We start from the raw sequence: 16,414 nt of genomic DNA, 5'->3' as shown, positions 1-16,414 counted from the left end.
ACCTTCACTTAAAATGCATTGTGGCATTCCCCAGCATTGTGTTCTGTATCCAAACTAAAGAAAACGCTCTGAAACAGCAAAACTTGGAGGTACTATCTACACTAGTCCAATAAGAAACACATTTTCCTTTCATTTCCAACGTTTAGAAATGTTTTGTAGCTACAAAAATAAACTAGATCTGTGTAGATGTTACGACTACAGCAAAAAGGTTTTAGTTGGCACACCGTTTTTGGTTTCTGTATTTGCATGTGTTTGAGTTACCCTTCACTTTCCATTTGCTGTGAGAAGATTCACATTGTTCCATAATTCCACAAAGAAATTCCTTTACCGCTAGTCAGCACTTATGTGAAATCCTATGGAATGTGCTGCCGATTGAATTGCATTAATTTACAGCTTCTTGGAAGAGCGACTGTGTAAGGACCGTTTTCTATACTCGCTGACAGCTGTAGATTGTGTGAGTGGCTGTTGGTAGAGCACGGTGCTTGCGACGGCAAGGATTGTGGGTTCGATTTCCTGGGGCCACCCGTATGAAAAACGTATGCACACTTGACTAAGTTACTGTGGATGAAGGCTTCTTCTGAATTGGAATGTACAGTGCCGTCAAAGTATACATCCCCCTTGACTTATTCCACATTTTGTGTTTACAGCCTGAGTTCAACATTTTATCAAAATGTTTTTTTAAATGTGTCTCACCCATCTACACACAATACCCCATAATGACAAACTGAATCTGTTTTACATTTAGATTTCAAATGTATTGACAATGAAATACAGACATCACATTTACATACGTATTCACACCCATGATTCAATACCTTGTAGAAGCACCTTTGGCAGCAATTACAGCTTTGAGTTGTGTGTGTCTGTACACTAATCTGAATTCAGGGATTTTCTGCCAGATGCTCAAGCTCTGTTAAAATTAGATTGGGAGCAGCAATCTTCAAGGTTTTCCACAGATTTTCCACAGGGTTCAATTCTGGGCTTTGGCTGGACCCCTCGAAGGACTTTCACATTATTGTTCTGTGGCCATTCCAGCATGGCCCAGGCTGTATGCTTGGTGTCATTGTCCTGTTGGAACATAAATCCTCTCATCGAGGATGCTTCACTGTAGGGATAGTGTTAGATGAGTTACTGGTTGTGCCTGGTTTTCTCCAGACATACTCTTTGGCCTGAATGCAAAGCACTAACATTTGTCTCAACAGGCCACAATATTTTACCTGATATCAGTCTTTCATGTGCCGTTTTGCCAACTCTGGCCACTAACCTTAAAGCCCAGATTGGTGAAGTGCTGTGGAGACTGTTGTCCTTCTGGCAGGTTCTCTCATTTCAGCCAAGGAACTGCAGTTCTCGCATCTTGGTCATTGGTCACCTTCCTGACCAAGGTCCTTCTTGCCTGGTTGCTTAGTTTGGTTGTACGACCAGCCTTAGGCAGAGTCTGGATATATCCATATATTTTCTAATTTCCCAATGATTGAGACCACTGCGCTCTTGGAAACTTTCAAAACTCTAGAAATAGTTTTTATACCCTTTCCCGATTTTGTGTCTCATTACAATTCTATCTCCGAGATCTACAGACAGTTCCTTGGACTTCATGGTATAGTTTGTGCTCTGACATGCACTGTCAACTGTGGAACCTTTATCTAGATGGGTGTGTTTCTAATTCACGTCCAAACAATTGAATTGGCCACCTGTGGACTCCAATCAAGTTGTATTGATCAAAGGAATTTGCTTCACCTGAGCTCCATTTGTAGTGTCATAGCAAAGGGGCGTGGATATTTTAGATTTCTGTATTTCATTTTCAATAATGTCTAATCATATTTTCACTGTCATTACGGGGGGGATTCAGGCTGTAACACAATGTGCAATAAGCCAGAGTCTGAATACTTTCTGAACACACTGTATTTAATATTGTCATGAAGCCCCAGGAAGCGAGCGAGAGTTGTGACAAGTCTCTTTCTGTGGGTTAACAGAGAAACAGGAAGTGAAGTGTGGGAGGGCAGAGCTGCGTCCTGTCATCTGTGTGTGTGTGGTAACCAAACCATCCTGACTGCCCGGGTGGACAGGACACACAGTTGCTGACGTGTGTGTGTGTGGCCTATTTATAGAGCCCATGTATCAAAATAATGGCCTGCAAAATAATATCTATACTGATGGCTCTAAATGTCATAAATGTCAGTTGCCTCATAAAAAATCAAATATTTTCCCTGCATCACCTCTACAACCGACTTTTTCCTATAGAACACTGCATGTGAATCACAGCCGAACCTGACACCCTTCTCCCTCTAACACCTCCCAATCAGGACAGGTCCCATATTACCTGGGTAGAGAAGGACTTTGCCAATATTACTGCCAAGGTAAGATTATTCCTCATTCAGTGGCCTTATCCACAGCTAAGTCAATACACTCTCTTCCTCAAATGCTTTGCCTTGCTGAGCTAAAATCAATATTGTGTCAACAATATCAGAATATGTTGCGAATAATATGCTTCTGTCTGTCGACTCCGAGTGAAATGTAATAGCGCTGTGGCGGTCTCCTTAGCTGTGGCGGTCTCCTTAGCTGTGGCGGTCTCCTTAGCTGTGGCGGTCTCCTTAGCTGTGGCGGTCTCCTTAGCTTCAGAATTTGACAAGCACCTTTTTCCATACATCTTTGCTGGAGAAATGTTATTTTCAACATCTGGTTGAAATCTGTGGATTTTCTCGGGTTATCATCATGTGACTTCTCCATTGAAAATATTTCTTAGACGAGACAGCATATAGGGAGGAGGTCAGAGACCTGGCCGGGTGGTGCCAGGATAATAACCCATCCCTCAACGTAACCAAGACTATGGAGATGATTGTGGACGACGGGAAAAGGAGCACCGAGCACGTCCCCATTTAGTGGAGCAGGTTGAGAGCTTCAAATTCCTTGGTGTCCACATCAACAACAAACTAGATTGGTCCAAACACACCAAGACAGTTGTGAAGAGGGCACGACGAAGCCTATTCCCCCTCAAGAAACTAAATGGTTTTGGCATGGGTCCTGAGATCCTCAAAAGGTTCTACAGCTGCAACATCGAGAGCATCCTGACCGGTTGCATCACTGCCTGGTATGCAATTCCTCGGCCTCCGACCGCAAGGCCCTTCAGAGGGTAGTGCGTACCGCCCAGTATATCACTGGGGCAAAGATGCCTGCCATCCAGGACCTCTACACCAGGCGGTGTCAGAGGAAGGCCATAAAAATTGTAAAAGACTCCAGCCACCCCAGTCATAGACTGTTCTCTCTACTACCGCATGGCAAGCGCTTTTACCCCCAAGCCATAAGACTCCTGAACTGACTCCTGAAGACTCCCGGACTATTTGCATTGTGTGCCCCCCCCCCCCCCGACCCCTCTTTTACGCTGCTGCTACTCTCTGTTCATCATATAGTCATAGTCACTTTTACGATACCTACATGTACATACTACCTCAATAATCCTGACTAACAGGTGTCTGTAGCCTTGCTACTCTTAGTTTCAAATGTCTTTTTACTGTTTTTATTTCTTTACTTACCTACACACACTTTTTTTCCCCGCACCATTTGGTTAGAGCCTGTAAGTCAGCATTTCACTCTAAGGTCTACACCTGTTGTATTCGGCGCACGTGACAAATAAACTGATTTTATTAGTCCAGGATTAGGCTCTGCATCCTGGGAACTTATCCTACATTCCATGTCTCTATCACATCACAAATGGAGTTGGGACTGCGTTCATATGGCAGGTAGCATCGCGCTTAAGAACATTGGGCCAGTAACTGTAAGGTCGCTGGGTTAATCACCGAGCTGGTGAAAACTCTCTGTCGCTCTAGATAAGTGTCTGCTAAATGACTCAAATGTAAACGTAAATTATACTGTGAGGATAATAGGGGTGCGATCAGCAGGATACGTTTTGTAACATTCCGATAAAAATATATCTCACAAACATGCCTCTCTGTCATGTAGACCAAGGAATCATGTTGGCGCAATTCATGGTATTTGAATCTGTAACGTTCAACTTTTGGCAACTGAAGGTGGCCTAGGTACAAGTGGTACAGTACAATATATTTAGATCCTGGTCTAGTCATGCAGTAGAGCTCTATAGTACCTAACATGGGATCTTAAGAGCTTGAAGAAGTAGTAGTGACTTAGAAAGCCGATGGAGACTGAGTGGAACAGTGTTCGGTGAAGCTAAGAGGAAGTGTGGATTGATTTATATAGACACAGTGACAGTGTGTTTGTAGGGATGTGGAAGTTCCTCTCCTCACACACGGGGTAGATGAGGGTGGCAGGAAAGGGGCTGTAAGGGATTCCTGTGTCCTGGCCCGTCTCACTCGCTCTTTATAGCGCGAGAACGAAGGAGACAGAGTTCTCTCTCTCTAGTCAATTCAAGGGGCTTTATTGGTATGGGAAACGCATGTTAACATTGACAAAGCAAGTGAACTAGATAATGTACAACAGTGAAATAAAAATGAACAATAAACCTTACACTCACAGAAGTTCCAAAAAGAATAAATACATGACAAATGTCATTATGTATCTCTATCTGGGTCATAACGTTGACCGTGAGGGAGGTGACACCTCACCACCCTGGCCATAGCCGAAGGGAAGTTGTCCTGTCTGTCTTTCACACACTAGTTGTGTGGGTTCTGCACACAGGTCTCTTCCTTCCTGCCTCTCTCTCGCTCCCTCTGTCTGAGTGTCTCTTTCAGTTCAGCAGTAGTCAAAGCTCTGTGCTAGCAGAGGACAGGACACAAAGTTAACAGCTTACGTACAGAGGACAACATTCACCTCATCTTACCTGGCAGTCTACCAGGCTGGTATGAGATTGAGGACTTTGTTCAGAGGTAGGGGGGGGGGTGTGACTGAGATGAAGAGGTCTAGGTTGGCAAGGCGATGTTGAGATGGACAAGGACAGGAGGAAGTTGAAAGTGAGCCGCTTGCTGACCCTCTTCTTCCTCTTCAAGAAACACCAGACCAATGCTTTGGCCAGCTGCAGCGTGCCACAGACGGGCAATGAGACAGACGCCTCATGTGAAGACCGTCAGAACAGAAACCGGTGTATGGTAATGTGGTCTTCACACCGGGGCGAATCCCGACTTCCACTTGTCAAATTTTCACTTCCATGGTCATGCGTTGAAGTGTATTTTGGACTAAGCTGAAGGTTTTGGGCCCATCGATAATTAGATCTGGGCTTGTTGTTTATGGAGCAGGAGATGTGTAAAAGTCATGTGTGTTAGAATGTATTGTTTGCATTTCCTGTCCTCTTCTTTGTTTTGCTTCCTGTTGACAGACTATATGAATGCGCAGTGCCAAAAGCAGCTGTTGAGGTATATGGCAGTTGTGTAGGTGTATTAATGAATGAACACTTATTCTATTGTGCTGTGTGGCAGCAAGTGTTGTGAGAGCTTATTGTGGCCGAAGCAGTCTGACTCAACGGGTTGACGGCCTTCACATCGCAGGTGTTCCTCATTATCACCTTGGTCATTATCCAGTTCCTGTGAAACACCTGAATAAGTCAAAGTGCTTCACAGAATGTCAGTTATTTGAATCCTAAACACAGAGATACAGTATGAAAATGCAACCGTATGTTTGTCATTCAGAAAGTATTCAGACCCCTTGACTTTTGCCTCATTTTGTTACGTTACAACCTTATTCTTAAAACAATTTTTTTTTTAAAGGATGTTTGACAAGCAGGGAATTGTCAATGTACTGTAATAGTGTTCTTGACGGTAGGGGTTTGTTTGTTAAGAATGTACTAATTTATTCCAAACAACTTATCTTGATTACCATAAATGTACATTTTAACCACCGAACGTATACCTGCTAGCTTTGTAGGAGACCGATGCAGTGGGTTTGAGGGTTTTTTACTTTACACAAGTAACAATGTGTCAGTTAGGTGTGGTTGTTGTAATTTCATGGTGACTCAGTGTTAACTTAGTCAGCAGTGTGGTAGAGGAGTGTTGGTCTAGTGTTAGTTAGTGTTGGTCTAGTGTTAGTTAGTGTTGGTTTAGTGTTGGTCTAGTGTTGGTCTAGTGTTGGTCTAGTGTTGGTCTAGTGTTGGTCTAGTGTTGGTCTAGTGTTAGTTCTACCCTCATTAGTATGATGATCTACTCACTATGGTTGGGTCACTGCACATTTATTTATTTAACCTTTATTTAACCAGGTAGGCAAGTTGAGAACAAGTTCTCATTTACAATTGCGACCTGGCCAAGATAAAGCAGAGCAGTTCGACACATATAACAACACAGTTACACATGGAGTAAAACAAACATACAGTATAAACAAGTCTATATACAATGTGAGCAAATTAGGTGAAAAGGGAGGTAAAGGCAAAAAAAGGCCATGGTGGCAAAGTAAATACAATATAGCAAGTAAACACTGGAATGGTAGATTTGCAGTGGAAGAATGTGCAAAGTAGAGATAAAAATAATGGGGTGCAAAGGAGCAAAATAAATAAATAACATACAGTAGGGAAAGAGGTAGTTGTTTGGGCTAAATTATAGGTGGGCTGTGTACAGGTGCAGTAATCTGTGAGCTGCTCTGACAGTTGATGCTTAAAGCTATTGAGGGAGATGTGTTTCCAGTTTCAGAGATTTTTGTAGTTCGTTCCATTCATTGGCAGCAGAGAACTGGAAGGAGAGGCGGCCAAAGGAAGAATTGGTTTTGGGGGTGACCAGAGAGATATACCTGCTGAAGCGCGTGCTACAGGTGGATGATGCTATGGTGACCAGCGAGCTGAGATAAGGGGGGACTTTACCTAGCAAGGTCTTGTAGATGACATGGAGCCAGGGGGTTTGGCGACGAGTATGAAGCGAGGGCCAGCCACCGAGAGCATACAGGTCGCAATGGTGGGTAGTATATGGTGCTTTGGTGACAAAACGGATGGCACTGTGATAGACTGCATCCAGTTTGTTGAGTAGAGTATTGGAAGCTATTTTGTAAATGACATCGCTGAAGTTGAGGGTTGGTAGGATGGTCAGTTTTACAAGGGTATGTTTGGCAGCATGAGTGAAGGATGCTTTGTTGCGAAATAGGAAGCCAATTCTAGATTTAACTTTGGATTGGAGAGGTTTGATGTCTGGAAGGAGAGTTTACAGTCTAACCAGACACCTAGGTATTTGTAGTTGTCCACGTATTCTAAGTCAGAACTGTCCAGAGTAGTGATGTTGGGCAGGTGCAGGCAGCGATCGGTTGAAGAGCATGCATTTAGTTTTACTTGCATTTAGGAGCAGTTGAATGCCACGTAAGGAGAGTTGTATGGCATTGAAGCTTGCCTGGAGGGTTAAGTGTCCAAAGAAGGGCCAGAAGTCTACAGAATGGTGTCGTCTGCGTAGAGGTGGATCAGAGACTCACCAGCAGCAAGAGCGACATAATTGATGTATACAGAGAAGAGAGTCGGCCCAAGAATTGAACCCTGTGGTACCCCCATAGAGACTGCCAGAGGTCCGGACAGCAGACCCTCTGATTTGACACACTGAACTCTATCAGAGAAGTGGTTACTAGCCTACTGCATACTGAAGTCTAAAGCCTTGTTCACATTTGCAAATTTGAAGTGGCTGAAATTCAATTTATTTGCATTTCTTATTTGAATCTCTTTTTCATGCTGTCTGAACAGCCAAAAAGCACATGGAATCAGATATTTCAAGCAAAGTTTCAAACCACCTGATTCCTGGCCATGTGACATTTCTTGTCTGAACAGTCAAATCTGATTTGTCTGCCCTCAAGTGGTTTTTAGACTTATTTGGCATATCTTGCTGCTTGCCCGCTACTCTGACTTTTTGACAAGAACATGTGGTAGCTAACTAGCTTGTTTACAAACAAATTAGGGACTGTGCAAGAAAGCTAAACAGCTAACTAGCTAGTTGACTGCTGTGGCTAGCCAAAAAGGACTCGTTTTAAAAGTTGGATCTTATCGTTTGATGCGCTACAAGTGTTCTTACGCTATGATTTGAAACATTCAAAGCAACTGGGAAATGTCCATGACAATGTTGTTGTCACCTCAGCTTTCTACATAACTTCTGAGTGATTGGTTGTGGTGCTTGTGCTTCCTATCAGCCTACACCACTGCACACATACCCGTTGTTACTATGACAACTAGCGCAGCCTTGTCAGCAAATGACTGCTGTCTGAACACATCAGATTTGGTCACTTGTAACTTGCTGTTTAGACCGTCAGTAGTTCAAAACAGATTTGTAAAAACCAAACCGATTGTGAGCATTGAGGCCTGCAGGGAGAACGAGGCTTGTAATGCCGTTACACTGCAACTCTACATACTGGATTTGGCTATTTTGAGAAATGTCTCAACAGACATTGGTATAACGTGTAAAGGCAATTTATTTGCAAAAAAAAATAATGCGTTTGTAGTGTGTGAATACTCAGTGAGATTCAGTAGGCCTAGGCTCTAAAGCAGCCTGTGCTACAACGCTGGTGTAAAAACTGAATTATTTAAAGTTGTGGTTGCTGTCACCATTCTCAGTATCATCAACAGTAAATGGTGCCATCAGCCTCACTGTTCCGACAAGCTGCCCACAACACAAATACACATGAGGGTTGAAGTTTCCCAGGGGACTTGTTTTTAAATTTTTGTCTTACACACTCTTGTTCCCTCTGTCTTCTAAGCCTAAATAGCACTGCTCCACCAAGCCATTACCGTTCTCTGAACTCTCTCTCTCATATATATATATATTGCTTGAATGCTGGTTTTAAGACTACACACTCTTTGCAGGGAAGTGATGTTTTTTGTTTGTTTTTTATATATTTTTATATATATATATATATATATATATATATTGTTTTCTCTTTCCTCAGTTGGCTTCTTAGAATTAGGTACACCCACTTTGATCAGGACTCAACCTAGTATGAGAAAAGAGGAACCTGTATCAATCAACTCCCAGCAGCTCCTTAATGTCTTGCTCCTAAGCTACATGCAATAGTTATTTGTATGCACTGTATGAAGCTCTGGTCCTATTCATTCTGAAATAATCTTATCAAGAATAGTTTATTTTCATGGTCATGTGATCAAACGTCTTTTGGTTTTCCTCACTGGACCGTTTGGAGAAAGACAAATTTGTACTACCAAAGGACGCATGGCAAAATCTTACCACATTTAGGATGGGTTTTATCTTTAGACAGTGTCAATGTTTTCTCTTGGAAGGGTGACCTACTATGCCATCTCCTGCATAATGGACCTTGTTTTTGTCTCTGTCTAGGACAATGATGTCATCAAGGAGATCAACATCACCAACGTGGTCAAGGAGGGCTCAGAGAAAGCCGACGCCCGCCAGTTTGAGCTGCTTAAAGTGCTGGGCCAGGGCTCCTTTGGCAAGGTAAGACATTGTCTAAGGTAAGACATTGTCTAAGGTAAGACATTGTCTAAGGTAAGACATTGTCTAAGGTAAGACATTGTCTAAGGTAAGACATTGTCTAAGGTAAGACATTGTCTAAGGTAAGACATTGTCTAAGGTAAGACATTGCCCATGTTCCATTAACCCCCTACTTGCAGATAAAGAGTAGATTGGTTTAAACCAGGGGTGGGTAATTCCACCTGATTTGATGTCAGTTTTTCCCCAGCTAACACACCTGACTTCAATCAACTAATCATGATCTTCAGTTTAGAAATGCAATTAGATGAATCAGCTGTGTTTGCCTGGGATGGACAAAAGGAGTGACACCAATCAGGCCCTCGAGGATCTAATCCATTTTGATCTAATCCAGGGATGGGCAACTCCTCACATCTTTTTCCCCAGCTAGCACACCAGACTCCAATAATCAACTAATCACCATGATCAGTTTAGAATGTAATTAGTTGAATCAGCTGTGTTTTCCTAGGGATGGGGGGAAGTGACACCACTCCGGCCCCTGAAGACGAGTTGCCCATCCCTGGATTAGATCAAAAGGGGACGAGGGGATAATCGTTAGTTAGTGGGGGATAATCGTTAGTTAGTGGGGGATAATCGTTAGTTAGTGGGGGATAATCGTTAGTTAGTGGGGGATAATCGTTAGTTAGTGGGGGATAATCGTTAGTTAGTGGGGGGTAATCGTTAGTTAGTGGGGGGTAATCGTTAGTTAGTGGGGGTAATCGTTAGTTAGTGGGGGTAATCGTTAGTTAGTGGGGGTAATCGTTAGTTAGTGGGGGTAATCGTTAGTTAGTGGGGGTAATCGTTAGTTAGTGGGGGTAATCGTTAGTTAGTGGGGGTAATCGTTAGTTAGTGGGGGTAATCGTTAGTTAGTGGGGGTAATCGTTAGTTAGTGGGGGTAATCGTTGGTTAGTGGGGGTAATCGTTAGTTAGTGGGGGTAATCGTTGGTTAGTGGGGGGTAATCGTTGGTTAGTGGGGGGTAATCGTTGGTTAGTGGGGGGTAATCGTTGGTTAGTGGGGGGTAATGGTTGGTTAGTGGGGGGTAATGGTTGGTTAGTGGGGGGTAATGGTTGGTTAGTGGGGGGTAATGGTTGGTTAGTGGGGGGTAATGGTTGGTTAGTGGGGGGTAATGGTTGGTTAGTGGGGGGTAATGGTTAGAACAAAATGACTGCAGCATGTTTTACTACACTTCTGACCTTTTTGAGGGAAGAGAATCGTGTTTGACTTTGTGACGGATACTAATGACTGACTGTTAAGCTTATCTCTTTAGCAGAAATACTTTACACTATAAACCATGCAGAAAGCTGGTGTTTTAGCACAGTGGTTTTCCTCTCAGCCGTTCCATGCATTTGAACTATTCCACAGACTGATTCAACTAATCGTCAAGGGCTTGACTAGGTTAACCAGGTGAGCTAGTTCAGGGCTACAACAACATTGTGAGAAGTCTGGAGGTCCCAGAGGAGCGGTTTGAAAACCCCTGCTTTAGCAGCATCCAATCACTCCCATGCGTTGTTGATGGCTGTGATTGTGCACATGAATCAAATTATATTGGTCACATACACGTGTTTAGCAGATGTTATTGCAGATATAGTGAAATGCTTGTACTTCTAGTTCCGACATTGCAGCAATAGCTAACAATTCCACAACAAATACCTAATACACACATCTAAGTAAAGGAATTAAGAATATCTAAATATATGGATGAACAATGTCAGTGGCATAGATTAAGATACAGTATGAGATGAGTAATGCAAGATATGTAAACATTATAAAAGTGACGACATTTAAAGTGGCCAGTGATTTCAAGTGTGTTGGCAGCAGCCACTCAATGTTAGTGGTGGCTGTTTAACAGTCTGATGTCCTTCTAATAGAAGCTGTTTTTCAGTCTCTCTGTCCCAGCTTTGATGCACCTGTACTGACCTCGCCTTCTGGATGATAGCGGGGTGAACAGGCCTTGGCTCGGGTGGTTGTTGTTCTTGATGATATTTTTGGCCTTCCTGTGACATCGGGTGCTGTAGTTGTTCTGGCGGGCGGGTAGTTTGCCCCTGTTGATGTGTTGTGCAGACCGCACCCCCCTCGAGCCCTGTGGTTGTGGGCAGTGCAGTTTCCGTACCAGGTGGTGATACAACCTGACAGGATGCTCTCGATTGTGCATCTGTAAAAGTTTCAGGGTTTTAGGTGACAAGCCACATTTTAGGATCTTCATGAGGTTGAAGATGCGCTGTTGCGCCTTCTTCGCCACACTGTCTGTGTGGGTGGACCATTTCAGATTGTCAGTGATGTGTACACTGAGGAACTTAACTTTCCACCTTCTCCACTACTGTCCCGTCGATGTGGATAGGGGGGTGCCCCCTGTGCTGTTTACTGAAGTTCACAATCATCTCCTTTGTTCTGTTGACGTTGAGTGGGGGGGTTATTGTCCTGACACCACACTCCCAGAGCCCTCAACTTCTTCCTGTAGGCTGTCCCGTCGTTGTTGGTAATCAAGCCTACCACTATTGTGTCATCTGCAAACTTGATGATTGAGTTGGCGGCGTGCATGGCCACGCAGTCATGGGTGAACAAGGGAGTAAAAGAAGGGGCTGAGCACGTACCCTTGTGGGGCCCCAGTGTTGAGGATCAGCGGAGTGTAGATGTTGTTTCCTACCTTCACGACCTGGGGGTGGCCCATCAGGAAGTCCAGGACCCAATTGCACAGGGCGGGGTTCACACCCAGGGCCTCGAGCTTAGTGATGAGCTTGGAGGGTACTGTGGTGTTGAATGCTGAGCTGTAGTCAATGAACAGCATTCTTACATAGGTATTCCTCTTGTCCAGATGGGAAAGGGCAGTGTGCAGTGCAATGGTGATTGCGTCGTCTGTGGACCTATTGGGGCGGTATGCAAACTGAAGTGGGTCTAAGGTAAAGGTAGAGATGATATGATCCTTGACTAGTATCTCAAAGCACTTCATGATGACAGAAGTGAGTGCTACGGGGCGATAGTCATGTAGTTCAGTTACCTTTTGTTCCTGTACCCAAGATTGCAATGGTGGCCATCTTGACACATGTGGGGATAACAAGAGAGCCTCAGTAATACAAAGGAAAAACCCTGCATATGGATATGTCCATTTCCATATGTATGGCTTGAGAATGCGTTGTTTTGACAAGCCCTTGGGCCTGATGCTGATGATGTCTCATACCTGGCTTACACACACATTGCCTGTCTTTCACCTCTGCTTGCTCTACTGATATGCCACAGGAGGTGCTCTTTCTTTTATTTAGAGCACTAAGAATGCATTCTAGACAAATCTGTTCAATGTTCATGTGTAATTTAGTCCAATTTACAACAAGTACGCATCTAAACAAACCCATTTAATGTTAATTCGTATTCATTCCATTTAATCTCTCACACACTTCAGATGACAAGGTCTAAAATAGCAGTTTTTTTTCTCTGGTTGAGTTTATTGCTCTGGGTGTCAGGCCAGGCTGTTTCGCAGTAAGATAGGACCTTCATTATTTACACTGACTAGGCCTGACTACATAATGGAAGTTAAGGTAGTTAGGTGAGGTATTGGTTACAAAATACAGTATTTATAGCCTTTTATTATTGTTATACAGGCCAGGATGAATGCCAGAGAACTTCACATGTAGTAGTTCCAATGACCATAGGTTTGTAGCATTGTATGTGTGTGTGTATATATATATATTATATATATATAATCACCACCACCAGTCACGGAGCATTGACTTGGATGGGAATGTCCGTTGTCCGCTCCAGTAGTTCTATTTCTAGGATTGAGAGTTGGATGACGTCTTGCGTTGCCTGCAGGTGTTCTTGGTGCGGAAGGTGACGCCTCCCGACGACAACGAGCTGTATGCTATGAAGGTCCTGAGAAAAGCCACCCTCAAAGGTACACATACACACACACAACGTGGAATAGAGACATATACTATCATGGGAAACGATACTGTAGCTACATATTCATGGGGTGGTAAACATGTTGTGAATTTTTGGGGCGGTAAACATGTTGTGAATTTCTTTTGTGAGGTAAACATGTTGTGAATTTTTTGGGCGGTTAACATGTTGTGATTTTCTTTTGTGAGGTAAACATGTTGTGATGTTTTTGGGTGGTAAATACAGTGGGGCAAAAAAGTATTTAGTCAGCCAGTAGTTGTGCAAGTTCTCCCACTTAAAGATGAGAGGCCTGTAATTTTGAACATAGGTACACTTCAACTATGACAGACAAAATGAGAAAAAAAATCCAGAAAATCACATTTGTAGGATTTTTAATGAATTTATTTGCAAATTATGGTGGAAAATAAGTATTTGGTCAATAACAGAAGTTTATCTCAATACTTTGTTATATACCCTTTGTTGGAAATGACAGAGGTCAAACTTTTTCTGTAAGTCTTCACAAGGTTTTCACACACTGTTGCTGGTATTTTGGCCCATTCCTCCATGCAGATCTCCTCTAGAGCCGTGTTGTTTTGGGGCTGTTGCTGGGCAACACAGACTTTCAACTCCCTCCAAAGATGGGGTTGAGATCTGGAGACTGGCAAGGCCACTCCAGGACCTTGAAATGCTTCTTACGAAGCCACTCCTCTGTTGCCTGGGCGGTGTGTTTGGGATCATTGTCATGCTGAAAGACCCAGCCATGTTTCATCTTTAATGCCCTTGCTGATGGAAGGAGGTTTTCACTCAAAATCTCACGATACATGGCCCCATTCATTCTTTCCTTTACACGGATCAGTCGTCCTGGTCGCTTTGCAGAAAAACAGCCCCAAAGCATGATGTTTCCACCCCCATGCTTCACAGTATGTATGGTGTTCTTTGGATGCAACTCGGCGAGTTGAGTTTTTACCAAAAAGTTTGATTTTGGTTTCATCTGACCATATGACATTCTCCCAATCTTCTTCTGGATCATCCAAATGCTCTCTAACAAACTTCAGACGGGCCTGGACATGTACTGGCTTAAGCAGGGGGACACGTCTGGCACTGCAGGATTTGAGTCCCTGGCGGCGTAGTGTGTTACTGATGGTAGGCTTTGTTACTTTGGTCCCAGCTCTCTGCAGGTCATTCACTAGGTCCCCCCGTGTGGTTCTGGGATTTTTGCTCACCGTTCTTGTGATCATTTTGACCCCACGTGGCGAGATCTTGCGTGGAGCCCCAGATCGAGGGAGATTATAATTGCTCCCACAGTTGATTTCTTCAAACCAAGCTGCTTACCTATTGCAGATTCAGTCTTCCCAGCCTGGTACAGGTCTACAAGTTTGTTTCTGGTGTCCTTTGACAGCTCTTTGGTCTTAGCCATAGTGGAGTTTGGAGTGTGACTGTTTGAGGTTGTGGACAGGTGTCTTTTATACCGATAACAAGTTCAAACAGGTGCCATTAATACAGGTAACGAGTGGAGGACAGAGGAGCCTCTTAAAGAAGTTACAGGTCTGTGAGAGCCAGAAATCTTGCTTGCTTGTAGGTGACCAAATACTTATTTTCCACCACATTTTGCAAATAAATTCATTAAAAATCCTACAATGTGATTTACTGGATTTTTTTTCTTCTCATTTTGTCTGTCATAGTGGAAGTGTACCTATGTTGACAATTACAGGCCTCATCTTTTTAAGTGGGAGAACTTGCACAATTGGTGTAGAATTGCTGACTAAATACTTTTTTTGCCCCACTGTATGTTGTGAAGTTTTTGGGTGGTAAACATAAGTGTCTCTGAATCCATCCAACGGAGCCCATGGTTTCAGCACCACATCTTCAAAGTAAAGACTTGGTCTCACCTCATTTCATTTATTGACATGTCTTTGCGTTAGCTCTATACTCCACGTGCCATTTTGTCCCCAGTGTTTTGATCTTGTCTCAAGGCTCTTATAGTGAGAAGAAATTGGCGTTTTCTTCAGTTAGTGTGTATCTCGTCTTCCTATATGTGTAGTTGTAGAATACCACACCGCTAGCTAGCTGTCGGTCTGTCGCTCCCCACCTTGTCACCACTAGATGTAAACACCTTCCTTGTCAGTTTAATTATCAATGAGTACAGATTGTCTCACAGATTACAACTCACTGCCACTGTGCGCTGAAAATCTGTCTAATCGTTCAACAAGAATGTCTGTTCACATTTTCATTATTTACATATTTTTTTAAATTTGTATTATCAAAATATGTCAAGGATTGATTATTTGGCATTTTTGCCTTGGATTGAATTCTTAAATACTGTATCCATTGAGTGAGATTTAAATATTTTTGCTGACACTGACAGTTTTTAGTTATGTCTTAGCCATGGACTCCCTGTTCCAAACCCATCTGTTACGAAGCTAATGTGGTAGCATTTGTTTTGCGTGAACCTTCTGACGGCTCTGAAATGGTGCGATCCTTTCCCCACAGTGAGAGACCGGGTGAGGACCAAGATGGAGAGAGATATCCTGGCAGACGTCAACCACCCCTTCGTGGTCAAACTCCACTATGGTGAGTTCACAACCAGACCTTTGTTCAGGTAACATGGTAAAGGAACACAGGGCTGGTGGTGACGACACTGTGTCACTTAGCAATAAACATCCCTGTGGTCATAGTGGACAGTGCCCTCCATGTTTTATACGTTGAATGGGAACAGCTTTGGGTGCTCTAGCTTTGCCTGACATTTTTATGCAAATGATTTAGCACTGGATATACACTTGTGCTAGCCCATTAAGTGTGTGTGTGTGTGTGTGTGTGTGTGTCTAGCATTTCAGACAGAAGGAAAGCTCTACCTGATCCTGGACTTTCTGAGAGGAGGAGATCTCTTCACCAGACTGTCTAAAGAGGTGGACCTCAAGGACCTATGTTCCAGGAAAATACATCTAATGTGACATCTTATGTGTCATGGTTATTATAACCTCTCTGCATTATATTTTGTGTGTGTGTGGTATCCAGGTGATGTTCACAGAGGAGGATGTGAAGTTCTACCTCGCAGAGTTGGCTCTGGGCCTGGACCACCTGCATAGCCTGGGCATCATCTACAGAGACCTCAAACCTGAGAAGTAGGTGGTGCAGTGCCTCAGCGGAGGGCAGCTAGTCCTAGCTAGCCTAGCATAGCATCACACGTCCTAGC

The 16,414-nt window shown here is 43.4% G+C and overlaps 1 protein-coding gene across 5 annotated transcripts in view; it reads left to right on the top strand.

The window, feature by feature from the left end:
• LOC135508452 (ribosomal protein S6 kinase 2 alpha-like) overlaps nucleotides 1–16,414 on the top strand; it is an 82,901-nt gene that overhangs the window by 47,994 nt on the left and 18,493 nt on the right. For 2 of the 5 annotated variants that reach the window (XM_064928641.1, XM_064928645.1), the window contains 6 exons: nucleotides 2,301–2,354; nucleotides 9,201–9,317; nucleotides 13,156–13,237; nucleotides 15,712–15,792; nucleotides 16,048–16,127; nucleotides 16,237–16,343. In XM_064928641.1, coding sequence (XP_064784713.1) covers nucleotides 2,301–2,354; nucleotides 9,201–9,317; nucleotides 13,156–13,237; nucleotides 15,712–15,792; nucleotides 16,048–16,127; nucleotides 16,237–16,343 — 521 coding nt within the window. Of the gene's footprint in view, nucleotides 1–2,300; nucleotides 2,355–4,686; nucleotides 5,055–9,200; nucleotides 9,318–13,155; nucleotides 13,238–15,711; nucleotides 15,793–16,047; nucleotides 16,128–16,236; nucleotides 16,344–16,414 lie in introns of those variants that run through there. The other 3 variants (XM_064928644.1, XM_064928646.1, XM_064928642.1) reach the window with 2 other exon arrangements.

This window comes from Oncorhynchus masou, chromosome 21 (assembly GCF_036934945.1).
Source record: "Oncorhynchus masou masou isolate Uvic2021 chromosome 21, UVic_Omas_1.1, whole genome shotgun sequence".
NCBI lineage: Eukaryota > Metazoa > Chordata > Actinopteri > Salmoniformes > Salmonidae > Oncorhynchus > Oncorhynchus masou.
The sequence above is the reverse complement of the archived record's forward strand: the minus strand, read 5'-3'. Positions and strand labels throughout refer to the sequence as shown.